The sequence below is a fragment of the Hypanus sabinus genome, chromosome 6 (genome assembly GCF_030144855.1).
Source record: "Hypanus sabinus isolate sHypSab1 chromosome 6, sHypSab1.hap1, whole genome shotgun sequence".
NCBI classification, from domain to species: Eukaryota; Metazoa; Chordata; class Chondrichthyes; order Myliobatiformes; family Dasyatidae; genus Hypanus; species Hypanus sabinus.
Genome location: NC_082711.1, coordinates 89,559,899 through 89,575,292, shown reverse-complemented (window position 1 = coordinate 89,575,292; position 15,394 = coordinate 89,559,899). Strand labels below are relative to the sequence as shown.

Below are 15,394 nucleotides of genomic sequence, written 5' to 3'. Positions count from 1 at the left end.
AAGGTTTCAGTTTAAGAACATAGCTATTTTTTTCTGACTGAATTATTTCTTTAAAACAAAGGATCCAAAGGGCAATTAAATTATATATAAAAATGGTGGCACTTGATATATTTACCTTCCTTGTCATTAACCTGCTTCGTAAAAGAACTGCCAATCGAAATCCAAAGTATTACATTAAGTCAATTACAATGGGGATTTGAGTTTAATTCCAACATGTGCAATAGTTTTCATAATGCTCCTTAATCTTATTGTAATGCTTATTCTGAAGTTCTGAAAGCAGAATCATTATCTTTTTACGTTTGGATGTTAGCAGTCTAGAAGCAAGGATGGATTTTCCTGCATGCCCAAGTAATGCATATAATGACTAATGCAAGCTTTTCTTTCTTTTCAAATCTTTTTATTGTTATTATTCAAAAATAACACAGGTACATCAAAGTAACAACACTTACAATGCTTCAAAAAAAATAAATTATCTTAAAGATTGAAAATTTTTGTGAATTAAAAAAAATCCCTACTAAGTAAGAAAAGTGAGAAAAAAAACCCAAACCCATTGGGTGTACAACCCCGGAGCCATGCATCATACAAAAAGTTTCTAAAAATAAACATCAAACCGCCAACAAGAAAGAAAGGTATATCAAAAAAAGATTACACTTAGATCATGGAGGAAATCTATCAGTTAACTGAAATGATAGTAATGAACAAATGAGCCCCATCTCTTCTCAAAATCAAATAAAAGTTCAACTTCTAATTTTCTCCAAGCTAAGACACAGCACCACTTGAGAGAACCATTGTGACAAAGTAGGAACTGATATATCCTTCCATTTCAACAAGATGGCCCTCCTAGTTATCAATGTAACAAACGCAATAATATGTTGGTCAGACACAGAAATACCATGGATATTTTGAGGAATCATTCCAAAAAGCACAGTCAATTTATTAGGTTGTAAGTTGATTCTGAGTGCTTTAGAAATTGTTGAAAAGACTGACTTCCAAAACTGTTTTAATATAGAACACGACCAGAACATATGTGTCAGTGTAGCTATCTCAGTTTTACATCTATCACAATACTTGTCAACATTGGGGAACATTTTAGAAAGTCTCTCCTTCATCAAATAGTAACGATGTACAATTTTAAATTGAATCAGTGAAGGACTAACACAGATCGAGGTAGAGTTAACTAGTTTCAGAATCCACGTCCAATCCTCCCATATAAAAGTCAAATTGAGTTTCTTCTCCCAATTCTGTTTAATCTTAAGTAAAGGATGCTTATCCCATTGTAATAATAAATTATAAATTCTTCCAATAGAACCTTTTATCGAAGAGTTCATATTCATAATAGTTGAATGTTGGGGGAGACCTGCCGCAGACTGGGAGACTTTCGCTGAACACTGGCGCTCAGTCCTCCAGCAGTGGCGGGATCTCCCTGTGGCCACACACTTCAATTCCACAGACCACTCCCACTCCGACATGTCTGTCCATGGCCTCTTCTACCTTCAAGATGAGGCCACACGCAGATCGATAGAGCAATACCTTATCTCCCGCCTAGGTAGCCTCCTACCTGCCAGCATGAACATTCAACTCACAGACCTTCATTGATACCCCTGCCCCCCCTTACCCCATCCCTATCTATAATTTTAGTCTGGTTCTCTTTCTCTCTCTTTTTCCCCCCTCACTATAATCTCCTCCCAGCCCTACCTTTCTTTCTCTTTTATTTCCCATAATTCTCCACCTTCCCCCAGCCCATTTCCCTCCAGCCTATCACTTCCCAGCTCTCTACTTTATCCCTCCCCCCACTTCTTATCCCCCTTCGACCATCCCATGTTACTTCACTCCTGATGAAGGGTTTCGGCCCGAAACGTCGTCACTACCTCCTCCCATAGGTGCTGTCTGGCCTGCTGAGTTCTGCCAGCATTTTGTGTTTTTATTTATTTCCAGCATCCGCAGATTCACTCGTGTTGCCTTTGATATTAAATTTTCTCTTTAGTCTGATATCCACAATGCTCCTGCTCATATGGGTATTTAATATCTGTGATAATTTTGTTTAAGTATTCCAATAAAGTAATGGTGCATGCCTCCCTTTACCCCTAAATCACTGGCCCCATGCCTTTGTGCTTTAATTTACAGTATATTCCAGTATAGGTCAGTCTTTGACTGGGAGGTTAGCTCCCCACATTAGTGCTTGAGCTAGTGTGCACAAGCAGCCAAGTGGACTCTCGGAAGGACATTGATGGCTACTGATTCTCAACTGTCCCAAAATCACTTGCTGCCAAAGATATCACTCAAGACAAGTAAATAAATCTTTTATTAACAATTAGAAAGCTGAAAAGCAACTTGTGCACTGAAAATTAATTAGAATCATTAAAACTAATGTAAAGAAAAATAAAGACGTGACTACATATATTTTGCACTGGAGCTGACATGGAGTTGGAAGGGGACTTCCTTGTCTTTGGTCTTATGGTAACGTTTGCTGCCCTGTTGGATTCTGTGAAGACTCCATGGTAGTTGCACAGCAGCCAACAGGGACTGGGCAGAAGTTGTCGCTGACAACTCAGGCCAGTGCTGGTGCTGGAAACCAGGACTGCAACAGGGATACTGGGTGGTATAATATTAGTTTAGCAACTGAGATGGAAACCTGGCCAACTGCTGCACTATGTCATGCTCCGGAGTTCATCCTCCCTCCTCCCCACCTGCCACCACCTCCCCAGAAGTATCTATTATTACAGTTCCTCACCATAACCCCTCACCACCTGCCTCCATTTCTCATTTCTCAGCCATTTATTGTACCACCTGAACACACTTTTACTTGTACATTCGTGATACCCAGAACCAAATGACTGCTAGCTCTTTTGTCTGCAATGTTGCTTCTGACCTGCCACTCAGTGGGAACTGTTGGACCTGATCAGTCTCTAGCATTCACTTAGATAAATTGAAATTACTTAAGGAAAGCCAAAACAATTGTTTTATTTCCTGCCACAAATATAAGACTATAAGATCATAAGAAATAGGAGCAGAATTAGGCCATTTGGTCCATCGAGTCTGCTCTGCCATTCAATCATGGCTGATTTTGTTCTCCCCTCCTCAGTCTTCTTCCAATAACCTTTGATGCTGTGTCCAGTTGTGAACCTATCAAGCTCTGCCTTAAATACCCCCAACGATCTGGCCTCCACAGCTACCTGTGGTAATAAATTCCACAAGTTCACCACCCTCTGGCTAAAGAAATTTCTCCACATCTCTGTTTTAAATGGATGACCCTCTATCCTGAGTCTGTGCCCTCTTGTCCTAGACTCTCCCACCATGGGAAACATCCTTTCCACATCTACTCTGTCTAGCTTTTCAGCATTTCTAAGGTTTCAATGAGATCCCCCCCCATCCTTCTAAATTCCAGCAAGTACAGACCCAGAGCCATCAAACATTCCTCATATGATAATCCTTTCATTCCTGGAATCATCTTTGTGAATCCCCTCTGGACCCGCTCAAATGCCAGCACAACTGTTCTTAGATAAGGAGCCCCAAACTGTTCACAATACTCAAGTTGCGGCCTCACTGGTGCCTTATAAAGCCTCAGCACCACATCCCTGCTCTTGTACTTTAGACCTCTTGAAATGAATGCTAACATTGCATTTGCCTTCCTCACCACCGACTCTACCCGCAAGATAACCTTTAAAGAGTTCTGCACAAGGATTCCCTTGTCGCTTTGTATCTCAGATTTCTGGATTTTCTCCACATTTAGATAATAGTCTGCACATTTACCAAATGCATGACCATGCATTTTCCAACCTTGTATTTCATTTGCCACTCTCTTGCCCATTCTCCTAATCTAAGTCCTTTTGCATCCTACCTGTTACTGCCAACTACCTGCCCCTCCACCAATCTTCGTATCATCTGCACATGTTGTAACAAACCCATATATTCTATAATCTACATCACTGATATACAGTATACCATAAAAGAAATGGTTCCAACAGTGACTCCTGCGGAACACCACTAGTCACTGGCAGCCAACGAGTTATTGGCTGGTTGGTAGAGAGCAGTTATTCCCACTCACTGCTTTCTACCAACCAGCCAATGCTCTAAACATGTTAGTAATTTTCTTGTAATACCATGGGCTCTTAACTTGGTAAGCAGCCTTATGTGTGGCACCTTGTCAAAGGCCTTCTGAAAGCCCAAATATACAACATCCACTACATCCCCTTTATCTATCCTACTTGTAATCTCCTCAAAGAATTCCAATAGGTTTGTCAGGCAGGATTTTCCCTGAAGGAAACCATGATGACTTTCTCCTGTCTTGACCTATGTCACCAAGTACTCCATAACCTCATACTTAACAATTGACTCTGACATCTTCCCAGCCACTGAGGTCAGGCTAATTGGTCTATAATTTCCTTTCTGCTGCTTTCCTCCTTTCTTAAAGAGTGGAGTGACATTTGCATTATGTTCTCAGCTACTGACTTGACTCATGACTTTCTTTTCTTCCCTTTGCTTGAACTCGACTGCATTCCACTCCAGTCTCAGCTTACTTGCTATCAAATCCCTCCTCTGTCCTTTGTATCACTAAGACTGACTGTTAAAATACTTCCCTAGCTAGCTTCTCATTTTTCACACTTGGTAAACACGAGTTCACCCAGAATTTACTGCTGATACTAAAATTACCCCCATTGAGTTCCCTCATCTCTTCCATGCTTGATGATCTACATTGGTTCCAGGGCGAGCATTTCTCACCACTTTTCAGTCTCACCATGGCCTTGCCAGTCTGTATGTCTACAGGCACGCTTCACCCTCTTCCAGGCTCTTGCTCATTTCCATTTCTTATCATCTTGTCATTCACCCATTGGCAGTTATGCTTTCTGCTGACATTCCTCTCTGCTTTGGAAAACCCTTCCTAAATCTCTCTCTCCATCTTAAGATGATCCTTTACACCCACCTCTTTGCCAGAACTTTTGGCCACCGTTTTAATATTTCTTTCTCTGAGTACATCTAGATTTTTCTTTGGTAGAGCTCCAGGGAGCACTGAAGGAAATCTTGCTATTCAGGGACACTATGCAAAATCAAATTGCTGTTGGTGATTAATTGAAGAAAGTTATTAATGTTCATTTGCCAATGTCAGCAGCAGTGAAAACTGTTTTATGATCTAATGTTCTGATGGTAGCTAACGATGAGGTGAGAAAACAAAATAATATCAGTAATGGTGACTATTACCCTACTGGTTCACTGATGTTTTTTGGAAGGAGGAAACCTTTCACTCTTACGATCCAGATTCACGCTGATACAGTCAGCTCTATGTTGAAATTATCAAGCTATGCCACTGACCTTACCAAAGGTGAGGCAGCATCTCACAAACAGCTGCTCAAGGGGAAATAAGGTTTGGCAGCAAATGCTCAGAAACCAACATGGAGACCATAACAATACCTTCAACAACATGCTTCTTGCGCGGTTCTCGAGGAAAACTTCTCTGGGTGCAATAGCATTCAATAAATTCTCATACTTACAAAAGTTGATTGAAACAATGAAATAATTAAGTCCCTATACACTTCTATTACCCCATCAAAGAGGCTTTAAAACTCTCCACTTTCTTCTCAACAACAAACCGGACTAGTTTCCCTTCACCTATCTGGCGGAACTGGTCCTTACCCTCAACAATTTCTCTTTTAGCTCCTCCAACTCTCCCCAACCTCAAGCTGTAGCCATGGACACCAACATGGGCCCCAGACATGGCTGACTTTTTGTTGGCTACAGGGAATAGCCCATGTTTCATATCTTTCCTTCTCTACTGCACTACAACTCCTTAACTCTCTCTGCACTACGTTGACAATTGCATTGGTGCTGCTTCATGCACCCATCCTGAGTTCATCAATTTCATCAACTTTGCCTCCAACTTACACCCTGCCCTTAATTTTACTTGGTCCATTTCTGATACCTCTCTCCCCTTTCTCAATCTCTCTGTCTTCATATCTGGAGATAAATTCTTAACCTATCATTTTTATAATCCTAAAGGGTCCCATGGTTATCTTCTTCCCACCAAATCACTCTTCTCAGTTCCTTCATCTCTGCTGCACCTGTTCCCAGGATATCAGAGGTGTTCTTATCCTTCAAAGAGCCGGGTTTCTCTTCCTCCACAATTGATGCTGCCCTCACCCGTATCTCCTCCATTTCTCAACATCCGCAATCACCCCATCTTCCCACCGCCTTCCTCTTGTCCTCACCTCATCCCGTGAGCCTCTGCATCCAACACATCATTCTCCACAACTTCTGCCATTTTCAATGGGATCATACTACCAAACATATCTTTACTTCCCCCCGACTCTCAGAATTGAGGAGCAACATCATATATTTTGTCGATGTAGCCTCCAACATGATGGCGTGAACATCAATATATCCAACTTCCGGTAATTTTTCCCCCTTCCCTCTTCTTCAATTCCTCCCTCTGCCCCCCTTTACCTATTCTCCTCACCTGCCTATCACCATCCTCTTGTGCCTCTCCTCTTTCCCTTTCTCTCAAGGTCCACTTACCTTTCCTATCAGATTTCTTCTCCTCCAGCCCTTTACCTTTTCCACCGATCACCTCCCAGCTTCTTACTTCAACTCACTTCCCACCCATCAGGCTTCAACTATCAGCTTCCAGCTTGTACTCCTTCTCCTCCCCCACCTCCTTCTGGCATCTTCCTCTTCCTTTGCATTCCAGGTGAAGGGTCTCAGCCAGAAATGTTAACTATTTACTCATTTCAATAGGTGCTGCCTGGCCTTCTGAGTTCCTCCAGCAATTTTTGTGTGTTGCTCTAATAATTACAGTTAGATTAAGTTATGATACAATGGACTCTTGATCTCACAATCTACCCCATTATGATCTTGCACCTTCTTATCTACACTGCATTTTCTTTATAGCTGTTGCACTTTATTCTGAACTCTGTTAACATTTTATCTTGATCTAGCTCTGTGCACTGCATAATGATTTGATCTGTATAAGTAATATGCAAGACATACTTTTCACTGTATTTTGGTACCTGTGACAATAATAAACCAATTCCAATCTCCAGCAAAGCTTCCCAGCAAGTCATCTCCCTCTGGTGATAAGGAATTATTTTTTCATTTATATGTAATTGTTAATGCTGATGTTCTTATACTTTTCAATCAACAGTCGAAAAGTTGACATTTAGTTCTTTATTTCAGGGTGTGGAAGGAAATGCAAAGAGAAACCTCTTGAACTGGTGTTTGTGATAGACAGCTCTGAAAGCGTTGGGCCTGAAAACTTTGAAATTATTAAAGAGTTTGTCCGTGCTCTGATCGACCGAGTTACTGGCAACAGAGAAGCTATCCGGATCGGTGTGATAGTTTACAGCCTTGAAGCTCAAGTAATCATTCACTTACGGCAAGGCATGAATCTGGAGAAAGCCAAAACATTAATTCATGACATGCAGTACTTAGGAGAAGGCACCTACACTGGAACTGCCATAAAGACGGCAAATCAAGTTTTCAAGTTCGCTAGGAAAGAAGCACGCAAGGTTGCAATAGTAATAACTGATGGACAGACGGACATGAGAGATCCAACAAATCTGGAAACAGCAGTGAAAGAAGCCCATTCTGTACACACAGAGGTGTTTACAGTTGGGATAGCCAATACAACAGATCCTTTCTACTCTAATTTTAAGAAAGAAATTAACCTGATTGCATCTGACCCTGACGAGGAATATGTTTATCTCATTGATGACTTTTTGACTCTTTCCAGTAAGTATGTAATTGGTAAAGAATGCATTTCGCTTCCTGGCATTTTAATAATGAGCATGTAAGTAATACTATAATAATTTTAGCACCAAGCTTTACCTACCAGAAAAGGGTCACATCTCAAGTTAAAATCATTGCAATGGCAGTCAGTTTCATTGCCTTTGCACTGCATGCTAGTTTAGTAGTGGTCTTCTTCTCATTACCTCTTCTTCCTCTGTATACTCCATTCCTGATTACTGACACTGTTCCTAGAAACAGTGTTTAGCTCTTCTCAGTCATTGCCACCTGCTGGACTGGATAATTGGCCCAGCTTTGGGCAAGAGTCAGGTACCTACATTTAAGAGATTCCAATCTATGACTCTAGCCCATTGCTTGTTCCCAGCTCCCCCCCAAATAAACTCCAAACTCACCTCTTAATTGTCAGTGTACTACTATAGATATGAAAACAGCAGCAACAATCTTACAACAGTCAAAGAGACATGCACTGAAACAGTCCCTTTGACTTATCTAGTCCATGCTGAACTGTTAAATTGCCTAGTCTCATCGACCTACATCTGGACCACGGCCCCCCACGTCATTCCCATCTGTGCACTTTCCAACAACTTCTGCTGGCAGCTCGCTCCACAATGCTACTATCCTGAGTAAAGAAGCTCTCCCTCAGATTCCCCTTAAATATTACACCTTTTACTCTTAACCTATGACTTCCTGCTTTAGCCTCACCCACACTCAGAGAAAAAAGCCAGCAGGCATTTTTGCTATCTATACCCTTCATAACATTATATACATCTATCAAATCTCCCCTCCTTCTCCTACGCTCTAGGGAACAAAGTCATAACCTATTTAACTTTTCCCTATAACTCAGGTCAAGTCCTAGCAACATCCTTGTAGATTTTCTCTGTACTCTTTCAATCTTGTTAATATCTTTCCTGTAAGTAGGTAACCAGAACTGAACACAATACTCCAAATTAGGCCTCACTAAGGTCTTAAGCAACATCAACATAACATCACAGCACATGTAGTCAGTACTTCCATTTATAAAGGCCAAAGTGCCAAACGTTCTCTTTATGGCCCTATCTACCTGTTACACCATCTTCAGGGAATTATGGATCTATATTCCCAGATCCTTCTGTTCTACCATACACCTCAGTATCCCACTGTTCACTGTTTAAGTCCTACCTTGTTTTATCATCCAAAAATTCAGCATCTCATACTGGTCAGCATTAAGTTCGATTTGCCATTTTCAGCCCATTTTTCCATCTGGTCCAGATCCTGCTGCAAACTTTGATAGCCTTTCACTACACACCCGATCTTGGTGTCATCCATAAATTTGCTGATCCAATTTATCACATTATCATCCCAGTTCGTTGACAGGCTGTAGATGTCACACAACAATGGAGCCAGCACTGAAACCCGTGCATACCTCTAGTCACGTTCCTCTAGTCAGAGAGACAAACATCTACTACCACTTTCTGACTTCTCCTGCACCCAATTTACTATCTCATCCTGAATGCCAAGTGACTGAATCTATTTGGCCATATTCTTATGTGGAACTTTGTCAAAGGCCTTGCTGACATGCATATAGACAACATCCACTGCCTTTCCTTCATCACCTTTCCTGAAAACTTCCTCAAAAAATGCTATAATATTAGTTAGACACAACCTGCCATGGAGAAAACCATGTTGACTATCCTTAACCAGGCCCTGTTTCTCTAAGTACCTATATATCCAGTCCCTTAGAATCATCATCATCATCATTATGTGCCATGTCTTATGACATGGGTGATCATAGTTTTTCCATGACCGTGATTGTTCTTGGCAGATTTTTCTATAGAAGTGGTTTGCCATTGCTGCCTTCTGGGCAGTGTCTTTACAAGATGGGTAACACCAGCCAGTATCAACAGTCTTCAGAGATTGTCTACCTGATGTCAGTGGTCACATAATGAGGGCTTGTGATATGCACCAGTTGCTCATATGACCATCCACCTCCTGCTGCCATGGCTTCACATGACCTTGATCTGGGGGGAGGGGGGAGGCTAAGCAGGTGAAACACCTTGTCCAAGGATGATCTGCAGGCTAGCAGAGGGAAGGAGCTCCTTACACCTCCTTTGGTAGAGATGTATCTCCACCTTGCCACCTTTGTAATAATTTATGAAAAAGTTAACTAAAGCTATTCAGACCTGCACATTTGAATGTAATGCATATGTGTGCAATAAAAGAGACTAGGTTGTCATGGTAACATACTGAGAAAATTTTAGTATTTATTGACAGAAGGCCAATAGTTTTGGTATTGGTGGAAAAGTTGGTGGGAGAGGAAGCCCAAGCTCAGTGCTTAAATTTCTCCCAGCAGGTTTCAAAGGATCTTGACAAAAGTCCAGGAACAATTCTCCCACCTAACCTGCTTCCAGCCAAGAGAGTGGGAAGCAGATCATCAAAGAAGAAGAAAAAAAAGCAGAAAAAAAACTTACTAAAATAAGATCTTCCTGAGTTCTCAAAATCAACCAAAAATGTCGAGAATGTTGTTTTCATTGTTTGGAAGATGTGATGAGCCTGCTCACCTGTCAGCTTTTAAGAGATTTGATTCTATAGGTTGTTGGATGATTTTTTAAATGTTTTCTTTTTCCATTTCAGCTCTTGAAAGTAAACTGTTTGTCAGGATCTGTGAGCCAGAGAATGATGCACTGTTCAGTTCAGTTACTAGCTCCATGCTTCCTCCTGGTGTATCACGGGCCTTCAGTCCAGTTTATCCAACACCAGCCTATGACAACCTACACTTCAACATCGTGCATGAGGATGACCTATACATCACAGAGGTGCATTAGAGATGGAATTGCAAATACATTTTGTAGCCTAATCCTATGTATTGGTGATTTCTGAAAGTGCTTGGAAACTGAAGTAAAAGCTGGAACTATTCAGCAAGTCAGGCATAGAGGGAAAGAGACACTTACTTACTTGGTCATGGGAATGGCCACATTTATTATCTTTTGCTGATTACCAATACCCGCTGCTCTACAGCATTTACTTGACTCTGTGCTGAACTGAGCCTAAGACTATAGCCTGCTCCGGGTTTTGTGCCTCAGGATTTATTTTTGTTCTAAATGCTATTTGCTTACTTTTCTTTGTTTTTGTTTTTTTTTTCTTTCTCTGCACATTGGGTGCTTGTCAATCTTTTTTTGAATAGGTTCTTTTGGGTTTCTTTGTTTTGTGGCTGCCTGTAAGGAGTCAAATCTCAAAGTTTTACAAAACATACATACTTTGATAAATGTACTTTGAATTTTAAAATACATAGAGGAAATGGTTAAGCCAAAGAAAATGCCTGTTCATCCCTTACAATATTTTCACGAAGCAAATGAAATTATACTAGCATCTGGTGGTATCATGATTATTCTTACAGAGTATAGATCAAATTGAAATGTCAGATATATTAAAAAAATTACCTGAATTTAAATTCCCCAGCTGTCATGAGGAGATTCAAACATGTCTTTGCATCAATGATGCAGAGCCACATTGGCTACTCTCCTAACCACTAGACTACCAAACCCATAAGTTTATTGATCCACTCACCCTCCTCATCCCAATGTGGAACATGGCAGAATATAGTCAGCTGAGAAGCAGGAACATATTTCCTCCCCTGATTGCCCCTGCCTTCCTGCCAGGCAGCACATCTTAAAATTGACACTTGCAACAAGGTTTATTTGAAGTGTACACAATCAGGCCTTCCTATAGTTTCTGCCCCTGACTTCAAAGTTTAGCCTGGAGGCTGAGCAGATGAACAGTGGAAGTTTCTGTACCAGGCCGGCCCTGACCAGAACAAAGTCTGCTACCAGACGGCTACAGCAGAATTAGCTTCCAATATTAACAGGAGCAGCAAAGGATCATCTGGAAGAACTCAGCATGTCAAGCAGCATCTGGGGAGGGGTGGTGGGCCGGGAGGGTGTTTGTCAATGTCTTGGGTTGAAACCCTCCATCAGGAATACTGCTCAACCTACCATGTTCCTCTAAGCTACATGACCCCCTGGGTCCCTCTAGCAGATATTTTCTTGATGTAGATTTCAGCATCTGCAGTCACTTGTGTCTCCAAGTTTTAGGGTGGGCCAGGAAGAGTAGGAAAGCTGCTACAGGCATTCCCAGAAAAACATAATTTGTTCCTGCCCTCAGCTTCCCCTGTGTCCTCCCCCAATTGCAAATGCTCCTCATGATCTTGTTGGCGACAGATCCCATCCTGCTGATGTTTCAATTAACGTATCAGCCTAGGTTCAAGCAGAGCCAAGAAAGATGTTGGGAAATTGAGTCTATGTACACTCATTCCCTTGTGTTGTGGTACATAATGCCAAACTCTTCAGCAGGTTTCTGAACAACTTACTCCCAAACCACCATTAGAAATAGTACTCCAAATTTCAGTATTTAATGCCACTTTTAATCTTTGCAAATTAAAATCTTTTAAAACCAGTGCATTTGAGAAATCCATTCTTTACAAGATTTTTCACTCTGGTAGGTTTCTCCACTCCATTTTGTTTTCAGCTGTCAGAATCACAGATGTTAAATCCAGATGATTGAAAGTATCTGTAATCTCAATTATTGGAATATTTTCAAGTGTCCCTGTTTCTCTTTGTAGCGCAGCTCTCCAGGAATTAGCACAAACAAACCAGAGACAAATGGCAGTGAAGAATTGCTTATGAGTCATGAAGAAACACTTCCACTTCCAAGACCACAGGGACCATTTGGAATGCCTGGAGAAGGACCTGGACCTACTGACCAAGGTGCACTGCAAAAGTCAAGTCCTTCTACTGTTCCACCAATATTCACTACAGCAAGCGTGCTGGAGGAGGCAGTTCGCAAAGGTACGTAAAAATAATTCACAAAGGTACACAAAAATAGTGGCTGTTTATCCAGACTTATCACCATGCCTTTCTGGCCATATTTCTGGACAAAAAAAAAGATAGAAAGAGGGCAGATAGTTTTGAGATGCAGGGAGTCTGCAGAAGGACTTAGGCAGATTAGGAGAATAGACAAAGAAGTGGTGGATAGGATATATTGTAGGGAAGTGTATGGTCATGCACCTTGATAGAAGGAATAAAGGGCATAGACTGTTTTCTAAATGGGTTTCAAATTCAGAAATCGGGGTACAAAGAGACTTGGGAGTCCTCGTGCAGGATTCTCTAAAGGTTAGCTCACAGGCTGAGTCGGTGGTGAGGAAGGTAAATGTGATGTTAGCATTCATTTTGAGAGGACTAGAAAATAAAAGCGGGAGCGTAATACTGAGGTTTCATAAGGCAGACTACACTTGCAGTGTTTTGAGCCGTTTCTGGCCCCTTATCTATGGAATTTATTATATTAAAATGTTGTCACATGAAAGCACAATAGGATTTGGTTGGATGACTGGTGGGTTGAGTAATGCTGTCAAGAAGAAGACTAATAGTAGGGTGAATTTTGTTGTAGCACACAGCCTAGGAATTTTGATATTTGCTCTTATTGCTAACTATGTAACAAAGCTTATCTCACAAATTCTCAGCAGCAATGAAAAGGCCAGTTTTCTGAAAAGTAAGGCATTTGTCAAACCAAATCTATTTTCAATACAGACAGAAATAGGATGTTGTTAATTACTTTTAGTCCTGGGTATCCAATTCCAGGGTTTCCCATTGGACCTTCTAAACCAGTAAGACGACAACCACCCTTTAGGGAAAATAAAAGATGAACTAATAAATAAGATAAAGTAACAAGGCAATCAATCGATCTTAAAGCAAAATCTAATGACTAGAAATTACACTTAACCTGCATGTTACCTGTGAGATGAATAGAACACAGGCAGAGATTTTTAGCTGTTAATGCTTATCAGACAACTCAAATCTCAGAAATTTCTTCACCCCTGTGGAACACATGCTTTGAATGGCATTTTAGATTACAGGAGATGAAATTAGGTAAAATTATTTGAGATAATTTAAAGCTGAATGGTGGAGGAGAGAAGGAGTACTACACAAGGGTTATAATGGCATGGAGGATACACAACAGCCTTCATTGGTTACAAATATAAAGTCAGAACTACTCAGCAATTCTGCTAGTTTCTTGCCACATCACACCACAGTCCCCACTCCTCACCAAGTCCCCTGAGATACAACAATGATCCAGATACAATGCTATTTGCAAGCATTATTGACACTCCAATGTTCTTAAAAAGACGAATGTTGTCAGAAAGCTATATTAGAGCTGCATAGCACAGCAGTTAGCGTATCGCCTGACGGTGGCAGCTCTAAGATCCAGGTTCCGTTACCGCCGCTGCGGGTTTCCACTGGGTGTTCTGATTTCCTCACCCATTCCAAAGATGTACGAGTTACTGTAGGTTTTGTAGTTTGTGGGCATGGCTACACTGCCGGCAGAAGTATGGCGACATGCGGTCTGCGCCCCCGATCATCTCGGATTGTATCGGACGTTGATGCCAATGCTGCATTTCACTGTGTGTTTCAATGTTTTGATGCACGTGCTGCAATTAAAGCTAATCTTTGTATTTTCCCACTGAAAGAGTTTCTCATGCTTTTGCTTAGCACTGAAACAGCAGAGGTATTCTGGCATCCAGGGGACTGGTTCCGGAGGAGTGGAAAATTGAAAATGACACTCCACTCTTTAAGAATGGAGGGAGGCAAAAGACAAAACGGGGAGAAGATTCTGAAATCAGAGTTGCAAAGAGAGTTGGGAGTCCTTGTACAGGATTCCCTAAAGATTAACTTGCGAGTTGAGTCAGTGGTAAGAAAGGCAAATGCATTGTTACATTGTTAACATTCATTTTGAGAGGACTAGAATATAAAAGCAAGGTTATAATGCTGAGGCTTTATAAGTCAGGCCACACTTGGAGTATTGTGAGCAGTTTTGTGTCTGTTATCTAAGAAAGGATGTGCTGGCATTGGGAGAGGGTCCAGAGGAGGTTCGTGAGAATGATCCTGAGAATGAAAGGGTTAACATATGAAGAATGTTTGACTCTGGGGCTGTACTCGCTGCAGTTTAGAAGAATGCGGGAGGACCCCATTGAAGCTCATCAGATATTGAATGCCTCGATTGAGTGGATTGTGGAGAGGATGTTTCCAATTGTGCGGGTGTCTACGACCAGGGGCACAGCCTCAAAATAGAAGGACATCCTTTTAGAACAGAGAAGAGGAGCAATTTCTTTAGCCAGAAGATGTTGAATCTATGCAATTCATTGCGACAGCCAGCTGTGAGAATGTTGAAAGCGAAGGTTGATGGTTCTGAACAAGTAAGGATATCAAAGTTTATGGGGAGAAGGCTGGAGAATGTATTTGAGGGAGATAATAAATCAGCCATGATGGAGGAGTGGAGCAGACTTGATGGGATGAATGGCTTAATTTTGCTCCTTCATCTTATGGTCTTATGATCTAATGATCTGTACCTCAATTTTAAACACTTTTAAAAGGTTGCCCTCGCATTCTCTTACATTCCAAGGAATAAATATCTATGCTGGTTTTTTTTCCTCTCTCTCTCTCTCCCCTCTCCTCTCCCCTCCCCCTCTCCCCTCTCCCTCTCCCTCTCCCTCTCGCCCTCTCCCTCTCCCTCTCCCTTCTCCCTCTCCCTCTCCCTCTCTCCCTCTCCCTCTCCCTCTCTCCTCTCCCTCTCCCTCTCCCTCTCTCTCTCTCCCTCTCTCTCTCTCTCTCTCTCTCTCTCTCTCTTCTCTCTC

At 41.5% G+C, this 15,394-nt stretch overlaps 1 protein-coding gene across 1 annotated transcript in view; it reads left to right on the top strand.

Moving 5' to 3' along the window:
- Window positions 1-15,394, top strand: part of LOC132395169 (collagen alpha-1(XXVIII) chain-like) — a 59,156-nt gene that overhangs the window by 41,321 nt on the left and 2,441 nt on the right. Inside the window, exons 13-15 of the mRNA XM_059971466.1 lie at window positions 7,165-7,719; window positions 10,345-10,526; window positions 12,329-12,554. Of these exons, the coding sequence (XP_059827449.1) occupies window positions 7,165-7,719; window positions 10,345-10,526; window positions 12,329-12,554 (963 nt within the window). The remainder of the gene's footprint in view (window positions 1-7,164; window positions 7,720-10,344; window positions 10,527-12,328; window positions 12,555-15,394) is intronic.